A 19,713-nucleotide genomic window follows, 5' to 3' on the forward strand; every position below is an offset into this window, starting at 1 on the left:
TGCATAATTTACAATGGCAAGAAGAACAAGACAAATGGACGCACGTGCTGCGTCAGCGCTGCTACACGATCTGATGAAAGTGACTCCGGCGGTGGGGGAAGAAATGAATCGTGACATGTCACCATGGACGACAAATTCACTTCACCGTCACTGGCGAACAAGTCGCTGGCAAATAAAACAAGCACCATGAACAAAGCGAGACGGGGGCTCCCTCCCTCTGCGCAAAACAAGGCGCCTGCACAGCCGTTGTGCGCCACAGCGGTGCTGAGGAATGACAGAAAAACAGCCGCGCTGTACCAAGGCAAGGCTAGAAAGGTGGTTTCGGTCATGAGCATCATGGCATCCGACAGTTGCCATCATCGACGAGGATACAGCACTACAGCACTTTATGCAATGCCTTATGCTCTTCTGTACAACACGTGCTGCTTTCTCCCCTACGGGAAAACAATCCTAATGTATTCTACTCTATTCTGTTCCATAGGTTGGTGTGGATGTTCAAGATCAGACCACGCGGCTAGAAGGAAGGCACCCGCCCGCCGCTGGCCTGTTGCTGCTCGACTTGGCTGCTGTCAATGCAACACGTGTTGTTCAAGCAGTGCATCAACAACACCCTGCCCATCAAGAGTTTGGCACACGGGCTACGTGAGGGCCAAGGCAGCATCGAAGATTCCAACGTGCCAAATTGCGCGCACAGCTCCCGGGAAGGAGACCGTGCCAGGTGGCCAGGTGCACTAAGAGCCCAAGACACTTGTGTCACCTGCAAGCGACGTGTTTCTGGGAAGTGTGTCGAGCAATTGAAAGTGGCAGGGATGTGTGTCGACTGTTAGGTCAAGGCCTAACTGCTAAATTAAATCCAGCTGATGCCATTGCGTGAAAATGCACACCATGGTAGCACAAGCAGACGATAACTCACTATTTTGGACCGCTTTCATAGCGACACTTTTGATCAGATTTCCACAATTTGTCAAGCACACTTGGCGCTTACAATGCCGTTTAAGCTACTGATGTTCTCATTTTTACATATAGCCTACACTAACATAAACTAATGAAAATGCTAATGTCTTATTTGAAATAAACAAAACCTGCATTCTAATGTTACCTAAGAGCTTCATAAACACTACCAGATTATTCTTTTAGCAATAGCATACAGGAAACGTATCCGAGTACATTGCTGAGTGAATGACTGCTCATTAGCTTCAAGGTGGAGGGGGGGGGGGGGGGGGGGGGGAGTCCCACGAGGCCCAGCGGTTCCAGTGTTAAGGTCCAGGCACGAGCCTCAACACAGTCCTAGGTTGGATGATTGACAGCACGGTGAGGGTGCACGACTCAAGCCTTTATCTGGGTCAAGCCCTCCTATGATCTACTTGCAACCGAAGTAGCCCTATTGAAAACTATCCATATAGCCCCCAGTTTGACTGAAGGTAGACAGTGCTTCCTGAGAAGTACAAAAAAAACATTATCGCACAGATTTTGAGATCTTACAAGAGTTTACAATGACCAAGTAGAAGCAGACAAGAACTAGGCTAAAGAAAGCCTGTCTGTACAGACGGTGTGAAACCCTGAGAGGATCAGTGTCCTCTTCGCCTCATCTCTGGATCCCTTGTGCTTTTGTCTGGGTGTCAGACTTTAGAGCAGCTCAGTTCTCTCAGCATGTGGAGGAGGAGGAGGGAGAATGAGAGAGACAGAGAGAAAAAGACAGAAAGAGAGAAACAGAGAGAAAGAGAGAGAAAGAGAGAGAGAGAGACACACACAGAGAGACAGAAAGCAAGAGGGGGGGGGGGCATGCAGTCTCAGAACAGTTGCCGGGGCAGCTCTAAACTGACAGGGACATCAGGAGACTGAGCCAGAGCCATCCCCTCCCCCAGAGAGAGAGAGGAGAGGTGGGGTAGAGGTACGGCTGGGTTAATAATGAGGGTTGGGGTGGACTGGAGTTAAAGGTAAAGGTGGGTGGGGTTAGCGATGATGATGATGCAGTAGAAGTAGGGCGGGGTCCTGTGTGCTCTGACCTTTACCACACAGCGCGACAGGAGGGACAGAGGGGCCCCTCAGATCCACAGGAAGCCCAGCCAACACACACTATAATTAACAAACCTGGACGGAAGGGAGAGGAGGAGAGGACGTGTTCTTTCCACCATCGCTGCCATTGAGCTGGAGAGGCAGGGGGTAGCCGGGGAAGGGTGGGGAGAGGGGTGAGGAGTGGCAACAAGAGGGCTCGGGAGAGCGCTTGGGGAGAGCTGGGTCAGTCAAGCTCGGGAAGCCTCAGATGGCAAAGTCAACCCCTTTTCTTCCTTCCTGCTTTACACGCAGATCCAGTATATTCACCAAGAAAGCAATGGCTGACTTCAAAGTCATACAGTATTGAGAGAACAAAAAGGCTAGGAGCATTACTTAAAAATAATGGAACTTCAAAAGCTTTTGAAATGGGATGTTATAGGCCTACAACCAGGGTGGGAAATTACTTTTTTGGTCCACCAGCCACTCAAATAAAATAAAAACTCTACGAGCCATAATTACACCAAAAATGTAATTTAAATACTTCTACAACTGAACATCAAGTCCTACAACTGAACATCAAGTCCTACAACTGAACATCAAGTCCTACAACTGAACATCAAGAGCCCTGCCACAAGAAGTACATTATGTGCTCCTAAGTAGAAATGTAGAAGCACACAAATACATCTAGGAGAATGACAAAGTGAGTGAATTCAAGTTTTTGGGCGTGTTCCATGCTCAATCAATCACAATCATTAGGCGAGACAAAAAATGTCAACTGGCCCGTTACCGTGGTAACTTGGGCACTAGCTTGTGATGAAAAAAATGTCGGACTGCAACGTCTTCCTAGCAGCCGACAGTTGCAGCCAACTCAAACTAACATTGTAGTGCTGAGCGATTAACGCTTTTTGAGGTCGTTTCGTTGGATTATACTTTTATTTTTAAATAAGAAATTATATATATATATATATATATATATATATATATATATATATATATATATATAAAATAAAATAAAAATTAAATTCACTATGCATCATGTGGGTTGAATGCTGTAACAACACAGAATACAACTTTTAATAAAAGTCCCATGATGTTAGTGACTGCCCATTGCTGCTTATCATTTATTAACCATCATTTATTCACATGACTTTATTATTAATTTGTTATGTATATTTGTTTTTTTATGACTTTATTATTTCATTCTAAGTCATCTCATTCTCTACAGAGCTGCTGTCTATGCTGTCTGAAAAAAAGTGATTCATAGTAAATAAGGCATACTTTTATGACTACTGATTACCAATACCTCACGAAGCAACTGCTCTCTATGTATCCCCTCTTGATTGCGCGTTCTTCTGTCTCTTAAGTAGCAGGCATAAAAGAAACACAGACCGGACAAGTAGGCTGCAATGGATTATGGTCATTGTAGATAATTAGTACGTTTTGTGTGCTAAACTATGTGGAACATTGGCCTGTTGGAAACTACAACCCCCTACTACATCGCAGAGTTCAGGCATGATCTGATTTCTCTCTAGAGAAACTGCAGCGCATTAAGCTCAGAGGGAGAAAAAAAACTAACTAAATGAAATTCAAATAATTGAAGTGATTGTCAGAAAAATAACTGACATTTCGGATAATTGTTCAGCACTATAACATTGAAAAACAACCTAGAATGTGAACAAAACGATGCTACCGGCCAAGAAGCACGAGGACAAAGTCACACTTTCTTGCCTTTCTTGTCAATTCGACCAACTTCTACATGTGGCCAGAAAAAATAAAGTATTCCCAAACACTTCATGTGACTACCCGCCAACGTGGCTGAAATATGCATTCTTACCCCACTAATGACAAAATCTAACCGCATTTGGCAGATGATCATTTTAAACCCTGCCGACAAACATCAGCTCAGTTTGAGAATGGTGAATTACATAATGTGTGTATAGACCTGGTAGATGTCTGATAGGCTACTGCTCCCCGAATCACTGGCGATGCTGCATCCTGATTGGCTGGGCGGCACGTGCATCCCCTGGCTGTGGGGGTGGTCAGTAAGGTGCATCTTGTTGAGGTCTCCGGGAAGCTGCTCAGACACACAGACAGGAAGAGAGGACAGCTGTTTATACCACAGGACACACACAGATGAACACGCGCACACAAATACACACACACACACAGACACACATAGACACACATAGACACACGTGTGTTGTTGCAGCTGCCTTTGTGCGGTCGACTTGGCAGCATGAAGCTTGATACGAGAGTAGGCCACATCATCAAAATACAGGAGGGGGAACGAAGGCAAAACTTGAGAGGATTATAAATAAATGGGAAGCGTGGCACTGACCCTCAGTGAAAGGTCATACTGCTTGATGGTTTGAGGGGGGAAAAAAGGGTGTTATGGTTGTCGGGTGACCTTATGGAGACTGAGACAGGGTTGTGACAGTAAATCTGGACCAGTGACTGTGCCACAAATGGCACCCTATTCCCTATTTAGTGCACTACTTTACACCAGGGTGCCATTTGGCATGCACACACTGCCTTGGCCTCCCAAACTCCTCTTTCTTACATTACCTACCCAGGCCCACTGTCTGTCTGTCACAATGTCGGTCATACCGTTTGTCTTCGCTCAACAGGCACTGATCAGCCGCTATGACACAGCCCTATCAATATGACAGGCAGCAGCTCACTGAATGACGTAGTGCCTGGATGCGTTCACAAACAAACAAACACACACACACACACACACACACACACTAAGCAGTTTGATCTCGTTCAAGCTTGACGACTTCGCTTGGAAGCTAAACGTAAGAACGCTCTTAATTAAAAAAACAGAGAAGAAATCTATTTGTCATGAAAACATTTAGTCGGTTACTCCTTTCATAACAAAGACAGTAAACCAATTTGTCCCCTGGCGAAATGAGAAGAGGATGAAAAAGATAAGCTGTAATTGAAAGAAAAATGTAGCACTGCCGACGTTCTCTTTCAGGACGCAGATTTGTTCTCTGAGATGTTATATAAACAAACAATCATCAAAGCCATAAGCTACAACACAACACATCAATACTGATCGCCTCGCAAAGACTGGAGGACAAGATAAACTGGCAATAAACCTGAATAACGCCACAACAGCCCAGTGTTTCATCCATCAACCAAGCAAACCATCCCACCTATGAGAGACTCAAGAAACACACTAGTCCACAAAGGCCAATCAATCCAAAAGAGACAAAGAGCCGTCGCCAATGCCTTGCTAACAACCAAACCACACACATCCAATGTGACCCAGTTCAGCTTCTATAGTCCATTGATCAGCCCAGCGTGCCCAGGTCTTACCCGTCCGCAGCGGGTGAGGGAGCTGGCCCGGTTGCGTCGACAGCGGGTGAACCTGCAGCACACTTCCTCCATAACCTCTGCAAGCTTGGCGCTGCCGGCCAGACAAGACACTCACCCAACGCTGGCGCCAAAGCCATCGCCGTGCCACCATGCAATATTAAACAACTTAAGTCTACGGTATGTACGGGTGGGGGCTGGGCTGCCCCACTACCTCTACAACCCATCCCCCACAGGGCTGAGGAGTAGGGCTGTGACGATTACGGAATTTGGGGTGAAGATTCATTGTCATGTAAATGTACGCGATTCATGTCAGAATTGTCTTTTTTTTTTATTACAATTTCATAATGCATATTTGCAAATTCGTTGTGGTACACCTAACGAATACAACACAGCTTTGGTGACAACCCCGTCTTAAAAAATAATAGTTTTGACCACTTGGAACGTTTGAAAAAGAAGCTTCTCCTCCCATCTGTGCCGTTCTGCTCTTAAAATTATTACCAACTTTATGTAATAATAATTCATGTAATAATGAAAACAGATAATGGGTAAAGTAAAGTTAAATCTCCCCTACACCAAAAAAGGAATGTATTTAGATGGTTATGCTGCAAAATAAATGTTTTGTTATTGTCTGTTATACGATTATACGATAATTGTGGTAGCCCTACTGGGGAGAGCCCATAATCCAACCATAAACCAGCAAACCTCTACAACAAACACTTGAGAGAAAACAGCCTGTACAAGGAGAGAGGAGAGCCAGTTGCAATCATGAGAATGACACTCGTCTCAATAACACCTAGTTGGAGCTGCAGAAATCATTCACTGACCAGAAGGTTAGACAAATGGTCATTGACCAGACAGGCAAATAGGTCTCCTGGATGGGCTGGGCTCTCCCACCTCAGTCCTATGTAAAGAGACAGGCTAGTGGGGTGAAGGGGTCCGGACGGGGCTGTCAGAGTAGCCTAACTATGAAAAGTGTTGCCAGCCAAACAGGGGCCGGTTTGAACAGACTCTTTCTCCGTGTTTCTATCAGCGCTAGAGGGGCGGTCCATTCTGTTTATTCCACAGCCAGGTGGGTCAATATTGATTGCTTTATGATGGGGTCAGGTTTCAGACAATGGCCAATCTCCCCCCTGCATCCATTAAACAAATCTATCCGAATCCCAGAGGACAAAACTAATGTATGCATCCATCCTCCATGGCCTCCAACCCATGAAAGTACATATAGGATCTCTATGCGCCAACCACTCAGGTTAAAACTCACACCGTCAAACCACAGCAATAACAATGCTGCAATTATCTACAATGCTGCAATGATCTACATTGCTGCAATTATCTCCAATCAGGAGCATTAGTGGTGACACCAGAGCTGGTGTTGATGTCACGGGGCACAGCAGCCAGAGTCTTTTATCCTGTGGACGTCGTCCGATGACATATGAGAGGCAGTGGGAGGGTGGGATTGGCTAATGAGGGCGCCAGGGGGACAAATGGGCCAATGAAAAGGGAAGACCTCGCTAATAGCTGCAGCCTTGTAGAGCTAATTTACATTTCACACCAACAGCAACTTAAATCACACTCCAGTCCCCTCCCACATACCACCGGCTGGGGAGGGGCTCTCCTCCCATTCTGCTCATGAATTAATGACGGCCGTGTGGGGTGATTAAAAATGAATGATTGCCTCCTTCTGCTGTATGAATTCATCACATCAACAAGGGGACGCGAGTCGAGCCAGGACCGATCCTTTAACGCTCATCTCCAAACCTCCAAACATAGTCTGAAGAGTCACAACAGAGAATTTGTCATTTATTCACTCGTGTTCCAACCTTTTCTTGAAAATACGACTATTATACTGAACTCACTTCATCTCCGTAGACTGGCTACAGTAATTAACTGTTGTGGGGTTGAACCTGCAGTCGCCTTGTTCCCGGGAGACCTCGCCTACGTCCCAAATGGCACCCTAATTCCCTTTATGGCGCACTACTTTCTGAACAGGTCTCTGTTAGCCACTATAAAAGGGAATAGGGAGCCATTTAGGACGCAGGGATGGTATAAAGCAGTGAGAAGCCGTTTGAGTGTGATGCTAGTAATGGCTCTGGTTCACACAGACAGGCTAACGGTCCAGAATAGGCCGCTCCATCAGAGGCAGGGGAGTTAAGGCACCGCTACAGGATCCCAGCAGGGGCTCCGTCATTAAAACATAGTGGAGCTTCCCAACTACGAACTAACTGCCTTACTGCTCCAGCTCACCACAGCAGGGGAAGGCTAGCGTTAGCCTATTTACAGAGACTGCTGGGCGCGTAGCACTTTCAACAAGCATGGATCCACGCCATTTCTTTTCCCAGCTTTCATCCGGGAGGGGGGGGGGGGGGGGGGTTCAAAACATCATACTCTGTTTGATAGGAGAAAAATCCTCCCGTCCCAAAATGAAAGATATTCATCACAGAGCCAAGCAGTCCATGGAGACAGAGACACGTTGGCCTGAAGGGTTGGCTGTGCTCGGGGTTGAGGAGGTAGGACATCTGATGATGTCACCGGAGCCGTCATCATCTGTCAAAATAATTCACTCCGGTCCCCTCCCCCTAGCGTCAATTACACTCCCAAACAAACATTTGTCACCCGGAGGATTGGACGGTCCCTCCTCCTCCCACATGGCGGCAGGGCGGGCACGTTAACCCTGGGCTGACTTTGAGCTGCCGCAGAGGGTGGGGGGGGGGAGATGAGATGGATCCATTTTAGATGTAGAGACTGAGAACACTGGCTACAACTGATCTGATCTCCTTTTCCATATCCTATGTATCAAGACAAGAGGAAACAGGTGTTGACGCTGTATTCATTTTGCCACAGCGCACTTACAGTATACACTTAAATGAGAAAGTTTTTAGAATATATTATTTATATGTAGGTCAATAATATTATCTTTGAAAACTAGAAATCGCCAAAATAAAAAGTTAATGCGATGAAACCAATAAAATAAAACAATGAATTTAGGAGTACTTTTGGAATGGCTGGATTACCAACCGGGAATGCAGGGCACATGCCCAGGGGCCCCAATTGAATTTGTTATAATGTTTAAGCACAAGAACATCCCCCACCCCCCTTCCAAGACCCTTGCTAAAAGAATCTAGGGGAATCACTGAAGGAGTAGTGGTTTAAGATACCAACAAACTGTCCCAAAGCCACTCCGTCTCAGCCATAGATATTTGTATTTATTATGGATCCCCATAATAAATGCCCCTCTTCCTGGGGTCCAGCAAAATTAAGGCAGTTTATACAATAAAAAAAAAAACATTACAATACATTCACAGATTTCACAACACACTGTGTGCCCTCAGACCCCCTACTCCACCACTACCACATATCTACAGTACAAAATCCATGTGTACGTGTGTGTATAGTGTGTATGTTATTGTGTGTTTTTTATTTGATTTATTTCACTTTTATTTAACCAGGTAGGCTAGTTGAGAACAAGTTCTCAATTACAACTGCAACCTGGCCAAGACGAAGCAAAGCAGTGCGACACAAACAACAACACAGTTACAACAGAGTTAAACAAACGTACAGTCAATAACACAATAGAAAAGTCTATATACAGTGTGCGCAAATTAGGTAAGATTAGTGAGGTAAGGCAATAGGCCATAGTGGTGAAATAATTACAATTTAGCAATTAAAACACTGGCGTGATAGATGTGCAGTAGATGATTGTGCAGGTTGAGATACTGAGGTACAAAGGAGCAAAAAAATTAAAATAACAATATGGGGATGAAGTAGTTGGGTGTGCTATTTATAGATGGGTTATGTACAGGTGCAATGATCTGTAAGCTGCTCTGACAGCTGATGCTTAAAGTTATTGTGGGAGATATGAGTCTCCAGCTTCAGTGATTTTTGCAATTCATTCCAGTCATTGGCAGCAGGGAACAGGAAGGAAAGGTGGAATTGGCTTTGGGGGTGACTAGTGAAAGCACGCGCTCCAGCATGTATATATGTGTGGGTGCTGCTATGTGACCAGTGAGCTAAGATAAGGCAGGGCTTTACCTAGTAAAGACTCATAGATGACCTGGAGCCAGTGGGTTTGGCGTGGAATATGAAGCCAGGGCCAGCCAACAAGAGCATAAAGGTCGCAGCGATGGGTAGTATATGGGGCTTTGGTGACAAAACGGATGGCACTGTGAGTAGAGTGTTGGAGGCTATGTTGTAAATGACATCGCCAAAGTCAAGGATCGGCAGGATAGTCAGTTTTACGAGTGTATGTTTGGCAGCATGAGTGAAGGAGGCTTTGTGTGATATAGGAAGCCGATTCTAGATTTCATTTTGGATTGGAGATATTTAATGCGAGTCTGATAGGAGAGTTTACAGTCTAACCAGACACCCAGGTATTTGTAGTTGTCCACATAAGTTGGAACCGTCCAGAGTAGTGATGCTAGACGGGCGGGTAGGTGCGGGCAGCAATCAGTTGAAGAGCATGCATTTAGTTTTACTTGCATTTAAGAGCAGTTGGAGGCCACGGAAGGAGTGTTGTATGGCATTGAAGCTCATCTGGAGGTTAGTTAACACAGTGTCCAAAGAAGGACCAGAAGTATACAGAATGGTGTCATCTGCGTAGAGGTGGATCAGAGAATCACCAGCAGTAAGAGCGACATCATTGATGTATACAGAGAAGAGAGTAGGCCGTCTGAGAAGTAGTTGGTGAACCAGGCGAGGCAGTCATTTGAGAAACCAAGGCTGTTGAGTCTGCCGATAAGAATGTGGTGATTGACAGAGTAAAAAAAGCCTTGGCCCGGTCGATGAATATGGCTACACAGTATCGTCTTTGATCGATGGCGGTTATGATATAATTTAGGATCTTAAGCGTGGCTGAGGGGCACCCATGACTAGCTCGGGAACCAGATTGCATAGCAGAGAAGGTACGATGGGATTCAAAATGGTCAGTGATCTGTTTGTTAACTTGGCTTTCGAAGACCTTAGAAAGACAGGGTAGGATAGATATAGGTCTCTAACAGTTTGGGTCTAGAGTGTCTCCCCCTTTGAAGAGGGGGATGACCGCAGCAGCTTTCCAATCTTTGGGGATCTCAGACGGTACGAGAGGTTGAGACGGTACGAGAGGGTCCAGATTGTTTAGCCCAGCTGATATGTAGCGGTCCAGATTTTGCAGCTTTTTCAGAACATCAGCTATCTGGATTTGGGTGAAGGAGAAATGGGGGAGACTTGGGAAAGTAGCTGCGGGGAGTGCAGAGCTGTTGACCGGTGTAGGGGTAGCCAGGTGGAAAGCATGGCCAGCCGTAGAAAAAATGCTTATTGAAATTCTCAATTATCGTGGATTTATCGGTGGTGACAGTGTTTCCTAGCCTCATTTTTTGGAGTTTGTGCTACAGGATGAAAATTTCTGTTTGAAAAAGCTAGCCTTTGCTTTCCTAACTGCCTGTGTACATTGGTTGCATATTGCAGGGTCTATTAGATGCACTGAAAAGTTGCATATCGCAGGGGCTATTCGATGCTAATGCAGTACGCCACAGGATGTTTTTGTGCTGGTCTAGGGCAGTCAGATCTGGAGTGAACCAAGGGCTATATCTGTTCCTGGTTCTAATTTTTTTGAATGGGGCATGCTTATTTAAGATGGTGAGTTAAGCACTTTTAAAGAATAACCAGGCATCGTCTACTGACGGAATGAGGTCAATATCCTTCCAGGATACAACGGGCCAGGTCGATTAGAAAGGCCTGCTCGTTGAAGTGTTTTAGGGAGCGTTTGACAGTGATGAGGGGTGGTCGTTTGACCGCGGACCAATTACGGACGCAGGCAATGAGGCAGTGATCGCTGAGATCCTGGCTGAAGACAGCAGAGGTGTATTTAGAGGGCAAGTTGGTTATGATAATATCTATGAGGGTGCCCGTGTTTACGGCTTTGTGCTTGCACCTGGTAGGTTCTATGATAATTTGGGTGACATTGAGGACATCTAGCTTAGATTGTAGGATGTCCGGGGTGTTAAGCATATCCCAGTTTAGGTCACCTAACAGTACAAACTCTGAAGATAAATGGGGGGCAATTCATTCACATATGGTGTCCAGGGTGTGTGTATGTGTGTCTATGTTTGCCAAGTGGTTGGCACACGCAGTTGTGCCAGTTTAGCTTAACCCCCCCCAACTCAAATCAGGTGGGTTAGAATAGAGTGGATCTCTAGAGGTGTCTGCTAGTCAGTGAGGAGAGGGCAGCCATCGGACAGACACACACGTGATGAGTGTTGTTGTAGGTAACAGGCTTGCCAGTTTTAGGGCCGGGCAGCGGGGCGGAGCACTCCGAGTGAAAGATCAGGCTATTGATATACAGTCGATTTACTCCACTAGCCTTTCAGCTTTCCATCCCTCCCTGAGACCCAAACACCTAAAGCAATGACGGTAACCAAAATAAAATGAGCGTCAATCCTGGCTGCCACCCCCTCATTAGGCTAACTATAAATGGCACAATAGACGGATGCACTGGAGGTAGAGTTGCAACGTATCAGAGGACGGGAGGTGGAGACTAAACGCTGAGCCGAATCTCAAAGCCCCAGCAACACAAGAGTCATTACGCATTCTATTTGGGTGGCGGAGAGTCATGCTAATTAGCGGCTTATTATGGACCATTGACTGCTGAGTTCTACTGGAGGACAGATATGAGTAACACACTAAAACAAAGAGATGGTTGTAGAAATGGATTTGGCCAGAGGAGCCATTTCAATAAAAAAATAGCCTGTAGAAGTTGTCATTCTCTCGGAATTGGAACATCTGAACAGTATGTCTGAATGATGACGCCAGCGCAACGTTAGAAAGGGACACGACGTGAACTTCAATGGCACGCCAGTACCCATGAACCAGAGTCCAGCATGTGCCAACCACTTGGCAAACAGTGTCATTGTTAATGTCATAATAATCTCAATTCCAAACCACGCAAACATACTGAGAAAGAGAACAATCTCCAGTATTTCAACATGTTATGCAACTGTCATAAAGCCAACACAAGTTGAGAAAACAGTACAAGGCACACGTTGTAGGTCTCCTTTGATGTCGGTCAATTCTGCTCCAGAGTGGCGCACCGGTCTAAGACACTGCACACTACAGTGCCTGGTTCGAATCCAGGCTGCATCACATCCGGCTGTGATTGAGAGTCCCAAAGGGCGGGGCATAATTAGCCCATAATTGGCTGTCACTGTAAATAAGATTGTGTTCTTAACTGACTTGCCGAGTTCAATAAAGGTTCAATAAAAAATATATTCATTCCATCTTTATTTAGAGATCGCCCTCTTCCACTCATGGCATCACAGCCAAATGGAGCTAAATGCTAAATAAGTGTAGTCCGAAGTCAGGTGTGAGCAGTGTCTTGCACACACGCCAAGAAGGCGCGCACGCACACTCATGCAAACACACACACGCGCTCCGAGAAACGCACACACACTCCGAAGAGCACACGCGCACACACAGTCGGAAATTAGCCCTGCGGCTACAGACCGCTTCGGTTGTCTCAATGGTGTTCGAGAGGTACAGCGGACCGGGCGCCGGCATGACGTCCCACACGTTAAACTCTCTGTGAACCAGCCTGCCCTGAGAGCATCCCGACCCTCCGCTTCCTAACACCCTGACCCTTTCCCCCGCTCCCAAAACACCTGATGCATTCTCACACAACAGAGCGAACTAAAGGAGAGAGAGACAGAGAGACAGAGAGACAGAGAGAGAGAGATATTCTCTTTTAAGAACCCCCTTTCCTCCTCCCCCGCTCCCTTTGAAGTGAACACATGGGGCTTCGGCAGAGAAGAGACTGTGGGTGAGAGAGAGGTGTAATGAATTGAACTTGGAATTGGAGGTGACGCGTGCGAAGACAGGCGAGGCGGGCAGGACTGGGCGAGGGGGAGGAATAGACAGCGAGAGAAACAGAGCGCGAGAGAGAGAGCAGGGGCCGTGCCACACGGGGAGACGAGAGGAGAGTAGGGAAAGGCTGTCAGGAAAAGACCCTCACATCTCTCTCCCTCACCCCGCCGACGTAATGAGGACTGAATCAAAGGGGTGGGTAGTTACTCTCTGTTCCCCTTTGGTTATACGCCAACGCACAAATCACAGCCAGCAGCATAAGCATGACAATCAAAGTAGTGTCACATTTCATATCACAGGCCGGTCATCATCAAATCGCATTTAACTCTCATCTCGAGAGGCTGCTCCTTGTCTAGCGTCTAGCCTGGCACGAGTGTCACAGTCCGCCTGGCCCCAAAACAGGAAACAGTAACACCAAAATGTTGTCATTATCCTATCTTAGGGAGGATGTTCCTGGTCCTAAAGAGATTCCAGGGAGCTGAATCACCCCCTTCCTGTGTTGTAACAGAACAGAGTCAGAGGAGGAAGGGTTTGGCTTCACTTTGGAGCGGGCACGGCTAGTATTGTGATAGCCAGGATGTTAAGTGGCGGCCTGGTGCTGTTTCTGGCCCCGCTAGCTAAGGGCTTTGAATTTTGATCAAGGTAGAGCCTGGAGTCAGTCAGAGTGGCAGCCAGGACTGACTAACAGACAGACATAGCGTCAGTCTACGGGTGACGCTGTCTCTGTCTCGGGTGTGACAACAGTGACTAATAGTGTAAGGCCATCCATGTTTAAATCACCCAGCTGGAATTACACTACACAATGGATTACCACGTAGTGTGTGTGTGTGTGTGTACAGGTTTAAAGGCATTGCGTAATCACTAATTTAATTTACCCTCTTCTGCTGGTCAGTGAGAAAATTACATGAGGTCAAAACTCTAAAGCGAAGTTTTTCCTGTATCTTCCCTCTTCAGGAATGGTTACATATTAAAATCTCCTGGTTCATTTATATCAGTGTTGGGGGGGAGGCTGTGCTCTGTCTCAGAGGGATGGGTCCAGTTCCCTGCCAGTGAGGTTTGATGTGTCTGTCTCCAACATGAATATTCATGGTGTGGCATGGCTGAGACCTATCGCAAACCACCTCCCTCCTCTCGCCCTGGCCTGTGTCACATACTCAAACAGCACTGGAAGGGAGAGAAGAGGGAGGCAGGCAGAGAGAGAGAGAGAGAGAGAGAGAGAGGCAGGCAGAGAGAGAGAGAGAGAGAGAGAGAGAGGCAGAGAGAGAGAGAGAGAGAGAGAGAGAGGCAGAGGCAGAGAGAGAGAGATAGAGAGAGGCAGAGAGAGAGAGAGAGAGGCAGAGAGAGAGAGAGAGAGAGAGAGAGAGAGAGAGAGGAGGGAGGGAGGGAGGGGGAGAGAGAGAGAGAAAAAGAAGAGGGAGGGAGGGAGGGGGAGAGAGAGAAAGGGAGAGAGAGAGAGAAGAGGGAGGGGGAGAGAGAGAAGAGGGAGGGGGAGAGAGAGAAAGAGAAGAGGGAGAAAGAGAGAGAGAGAAGAGGGAGGGGGAGAGAGAGAGAGAAGAGGGAGGGGGGGAGAGAGAGAGAGAAGAGGGAGGGAGGGAGGGAGGGAGGGAGGGAGGGAGGGAGGGAGGGAGGGAGGGAGGGAGGGAGGGAGGGAGGGAGGGAGGGAGGGAGGGAGGGAGGGAGGGAGGGAGGAACAAGATGTGTGACCTGTTACCACAAAAAAAGGGTGACCAGTGAAGAACAAACACCTTTCGTAAATACAACCCATATTAATGTTTATTTATTTTCCCTTTTGTACTTTAACTATTTGTACATCGTCAAAACACTGTACTTAGCCGTAATATGACATTTGAAATGTCTCTCTTCCTTTTGAGAGAGTAATGTTTCCGGTACATTTTTGATTTCACTTTAGTTTATTATCCATTTCACTTCACTTGTCAACGTAAACATATGTTTCCCATGATAATAAAGCCCTGAGATTGAAATTGAGAGAGAGAACAAGAGCGATAGAGCACGGGCCCCAGACCGCCTCCATGTGGTGTGGTGTGTGTGTGTGAGAAAGAGAGAAACAGGAAGGTGGGAGTCTGGGCCTCTCAGGAAAGAAGGCCATGGCCAGTGCTACCCGTATGAAGGACACAGGAGGCTAAACACGGTATTTTAACACAGCCCAGTCCGTCCGGCCGCCCAGCCAAACCCAGCGAGAGGTCACTCCAGAGCCCCCTCCTAACCCCCTCTCCTCCCAGATGCTTCCTGCCCTCGTACCATCCTCCACCCCCTGCCAGGCACAACCACAATAACAACAACAGGCCCAGGGAGGGACCACCGGACTAAAACAAGGGGGACCAGCCTGCAGGAGTCAGCCACACCCTTCTGTTCTCGTGTTGTTGCTGGAGCTGGACCCTGTTCTCCACAGTTGGTACAGTCCTCTTGGCCCTCCAGATGGTGGAAAACACCGCAGCGGAGGGAGTCCTGTTTGACAGCTTAGTGTGGAGTCCTAACTAACAGAGTGGATCGTGTGGATAGCAATACAGTCCACACAAACACACTTCACAAACATCCTTCCTCAGAGGGAAGAAATCCTACTATACTTCCAAATCAAACCAAATTTTTATTGTCACATACACATGGTTAGCAGATGTTAATGTGAGTGTAGCGAAAGGCTTGTGGGGGTTTAACTGGGTGTTATTGGTCGAAGTGACACCGGGCTGTAACCGGCGGTTGGGTATACAGGCCCAAGGATCACAGTCAATTAGTACTGTATGTGAACCCCTGTAGGAGCAAGCAGACAAAGACAGGCCTAAACTCAATCTGCCTGGAAGGACAGGCACACAGCGCTCGCATTTTTGTATTTATAAATGCCCTTGAAAATGATCCAGAGAGAGAGAAGGGCCTGCTATGTATAGGCCGACCCAGTGGCGGGAAAAAATCAATAGCACTAAGATAATGGAAACAGCTGGAATGGGTGAAGCTACCCTGGCTGAAATATCATCAGCGCCTGGGTCTGGTGGGGAGGGGGCAAATGGTTGACAGGGCTGTGGGACTGTGGAGGGGGCTCTGTGTGTGTGTGTGTGTGTGTGTGTGTGTGTGTGTGTGTGTGTGTCAGGGGGACGGCTAAGTACTGGGATCATCTGCAGTTAGCATGTCTTTGAGGCTCCACTAGTAGTCTGAGGCCATTTGGTCCTATAATGGTACCACTACCAGTACAGTGGGCATACCAATGAAGAGGGGGGCCAGGGATGCATCCAAAATGGCACCCTATTCCCAATTTAGGGGACTACTTTTGACCAGGGCCCATATGAGTCTGGTCAAAAGTATTTCTATAGGGAATAGGAAGTCATTTGGGACACAGGGCCTAGATCAGAGTACTCAACAACGCTCATCACATTTATTGGACAGCAATTACACAGGCCAGAGAACTAGACAGTGTTTCTCACCATGATACCAAATCTCTTCCACTTGTACAAAAAAAACCCATAAAAGCAGAGGTGTAAGTATAATGCTTTCAAATGATATATCGCTTTAATATTGCAGAGTAGTGCATTATCAGAAACGTACGCGTCGTAATGGCATCGTAAGGGTATGGAGGATGCCTTCATGCATGGTTCTCACAAGATTATGCAAGGTGAGAGTGGCTTACAAAGTCAAAACAGGCACACGGTTTCTGCAACAGCACAACTACGACGCTCTAACTTTTTTGGGGGGAAAGTGAATGATGTGTCCAGATAGTTGATGTGGGGGAAAGTGAATGATGTGTCCAGATAGTTGATGTGGGGGAAAGTGAATGATGTGTGAATGATGTGTCCAGATAGTTGATATGGGGGAAAGTGAATGATGTGTCCAGATAGTTGATGTGGGGGAAAGTGAATGATGTGTCCAGATAGTTGATGTGGGGGAAAGTGAATGATGTGTGAATGATGTGTCCAGATAGTTGATGTGGGGGAAAGTGAATGATGTGTCCATATAGTTGATGTGGGGGAAAGTGAATGATGTGTCCAGATAGTTGATGTGGGGGAAAGTGAATGATGTGTCCAGATAGTTGATGTGGGGGAAAGTGAATGATGTGTGAATGATGTGTCCAGATAGTTGATGTGGGGGAAAGTGAATGATGTGTCCAGATAGTTGATGTGGGGGAAAGTGAATGATGTGTCCAGATAGTTGATGTGGGGGAAAGTGAATGATGTGTGAATGATGTGTCCAGATAGTTGATGTGGGGGAAAGTGAATGATGTGTCCAGATAGTTGATGTGGGGGAAAGTGAATGATGTGTCCAGATAGTTGATGCGGGGGAAAGTGAATGATGTGTGAATGATGTGTCCAGATAGTTGATGTGGGGGAAAGTGAATGATGTGTGAATGATGTGTCCATATAGTTGATGTGGGGGAAAGTGAATGATGTGTCCAGATAGTTGATGTGGGGGAAAGTGAATGATGTGTGAATGATGTGTCCAGATAGTTGATGTGGGGGAAAGTGAATGATGTGTCCATATAGTTGATGTGGGGGAAAGTGAATGATGTGTCCAGATAGTTGATGTGGGGGAAAGTGAATGATGTGTGAATGATGTGTCCATATAGTTGATGTGGGGGAAAGTGAATGATGTGTCCATATAGTTGATGTGGGGGAAAGTGAATGATGTGTGAATGATGTGTCCATATAGTTGATGTGGGGGAAAGTGAATGATGTGTGAATGATGTGTCCATATAGTTGATGTGGGGGAAAGTGAATGATGTGTGAATGATGTGTCCATATAGTTGATGTGGGGGAAAGTGAATGATGTGTCCAGATAGTTGATGTGGGGGAAAGTGAATGATGTGTGAATGATGTGTCCAGATAGTTGATGTGGGGGAAAGTGAATGATGTGTCCAGATAGTTGATGTGGGGGAAAGTGAATGATGTGTCCATATAGTTGATGTGGGGGAAAGTGAATGATGTGTCCATATAGTTGATGTGGGGGAAAGTGAATGATGTGTCCAGATAGTTGATGTGGGGGAAAGTGAATGATGTGTCCAGATAGTTGATGTGGGGGAAAGTGAATGATGTGTCCATATAGTTGATGTGGGGGAAAGTGAATGATGTGTCCAGATAGTTGATGTGGGGGAAAGTGAATGATGTGTGAATGATGTGTCCAGATAGTTGATATGGGGGAAAGTGAATGATGTGTCCAGATAGTTGATGTGGGGGAAAGTGAATGATGTGTCCAGATAGTTGATGTGGGGGAAAGTGAATGATGTGTGAATGATGTGTCCAGATAGTTGATGTGGGGGAAAGTGAATGATGTGTCCAGATAGTTGATGTGGGGGAAAGTGAATGATGTGTGAATGATGTGTCCAGATAGTTGATGTGGGGGAAAGTGAATGATGTGTCCAGATAGTTGATGTGGGGGAAAGTGAATGATGTGTCCATATAGTTGATGTGGGGGAAAGTGAATGATGTGTCCATATAGTTGATGTGGGGGAAAGTGAATGATGTGTCCATATAGTTGATGTGGGGGAAAGTGAATGATGTGTCCAGATAGTTGATGTGGGGGAAAGTGAATGATGTGTCCATATAGTTGATGTGGGGGAAAGTTAATGATGTGTCCAGATAGTTGATGTGGGGGAAAGTGAATGATGTGTGAATGATGTGTCCAGATAGTTGATATGGGGGAAAGTGAATGATGTGTCCAGATAGTTGATGTGGGGGAAAGTGAATGATGTGTCCAGATAGTTGATGTGGGGGAAAGTGAATGATGTGTACAGATAGTTGATGTGGGGGAAAGTGAATGATGTGTGAATGATGTGTCCAGATAGTTGATGTGTGATTTTACTTGCTTTTGAGAAACTTACCCACCACCAAGAGTTTCTCATTGCTTGTTCCGCAGTATTATTATTATTTTTTTTGTATTTTACCTTCATTTAACTAGGCAAGTCAGTTAAGAACAAATTCATATTTTCAATGACGGCCTAGGAACCCTGCCTGTTCAGGGGCAGAACAACAGATTTGTACCTTGTCAGCTCGGGGGTTTGAACTTGCAACCTTTCGGTTACTAGTCCAACGCTCTAACCACTCGGCTACCCTGCCGCCCCAGTATGGGGACCACAGATACACATGAACAAAGGCTCCAAAAACACCCATATACGATCTTTCGCACAAGTGAAATTGTGTCAACGTTATCTGCTACATTATAGTCACTTTTGTTGGACTCGAGAGATTCATTTCCATGTCCGAGCATGCGCGGTTTCTACTTTCTCGTATCATAGTACAACATGCTATTTACATAAAAAGAGAGCGACTTGGTTCAAAACAGGTTAACTTGTCATTTAAGGTAGCCAAATGCCTCGTCATCTAATTAATGGCGTGCAAGAATGGATGGATGGACGAGATGCATAATTCGAAAAATACAATGTATTACAATACATAAAAAATAAAAAAAATGGACTATTCAGGCTAGTTTTTTTGTTGTTGTTACTTGAAGCATGTTAATATTCTACTGACAACAGCAGACGGAGAGAAGCTATGGTCTGGGCTGGTAGACAGCTTTCTGTGTCCAGGGAGGTCTAGGGTGTCATCTGGACAGGAAGGCGATAAGGAT

General features: G+C 46.2%; 1 protein-coding gene across 1 annotated transcript in view; it reads right to left on the reverse strand.

Annotated features, from left to right (window-relative positions):
• The window catches only part of LOC139420789 (Rap guanine nucleotide exchange factor (GEF) 6), a 132,567-nt gene that overhangs the window by 48,308 nt on the left and 64,546 nt on the right, over positions 1–19,713 (reverse strand). Inside the window, exon 8 of the mRNA XM_071171056.1 lies at positions 3,938–4,069. Coding sequence (XP_071027157.1) covers positions 3,938–4,069 — 132 coding nt within the window. The remainder of the gene's footprint in view (positions 1–3,937; positions 4,070–19,713) is intronic.

Source organism: Oncorhynchus clarkii, chromosome 12 (assembly GCF_045791955.1).
Source record: "Oncorhynchus clarkii lewisi isolate Uvic-CL-2024 chromosome 12, UVic_Ocla_1.0, whole genome shotgun sequence".
Lineage (NCBI taxonomy): Eukaryota > Metazoa > Chordata > Actinopteri > Salmoniformes > Salmonidae > Oncorhynchus > Oncorhynchus clarkii.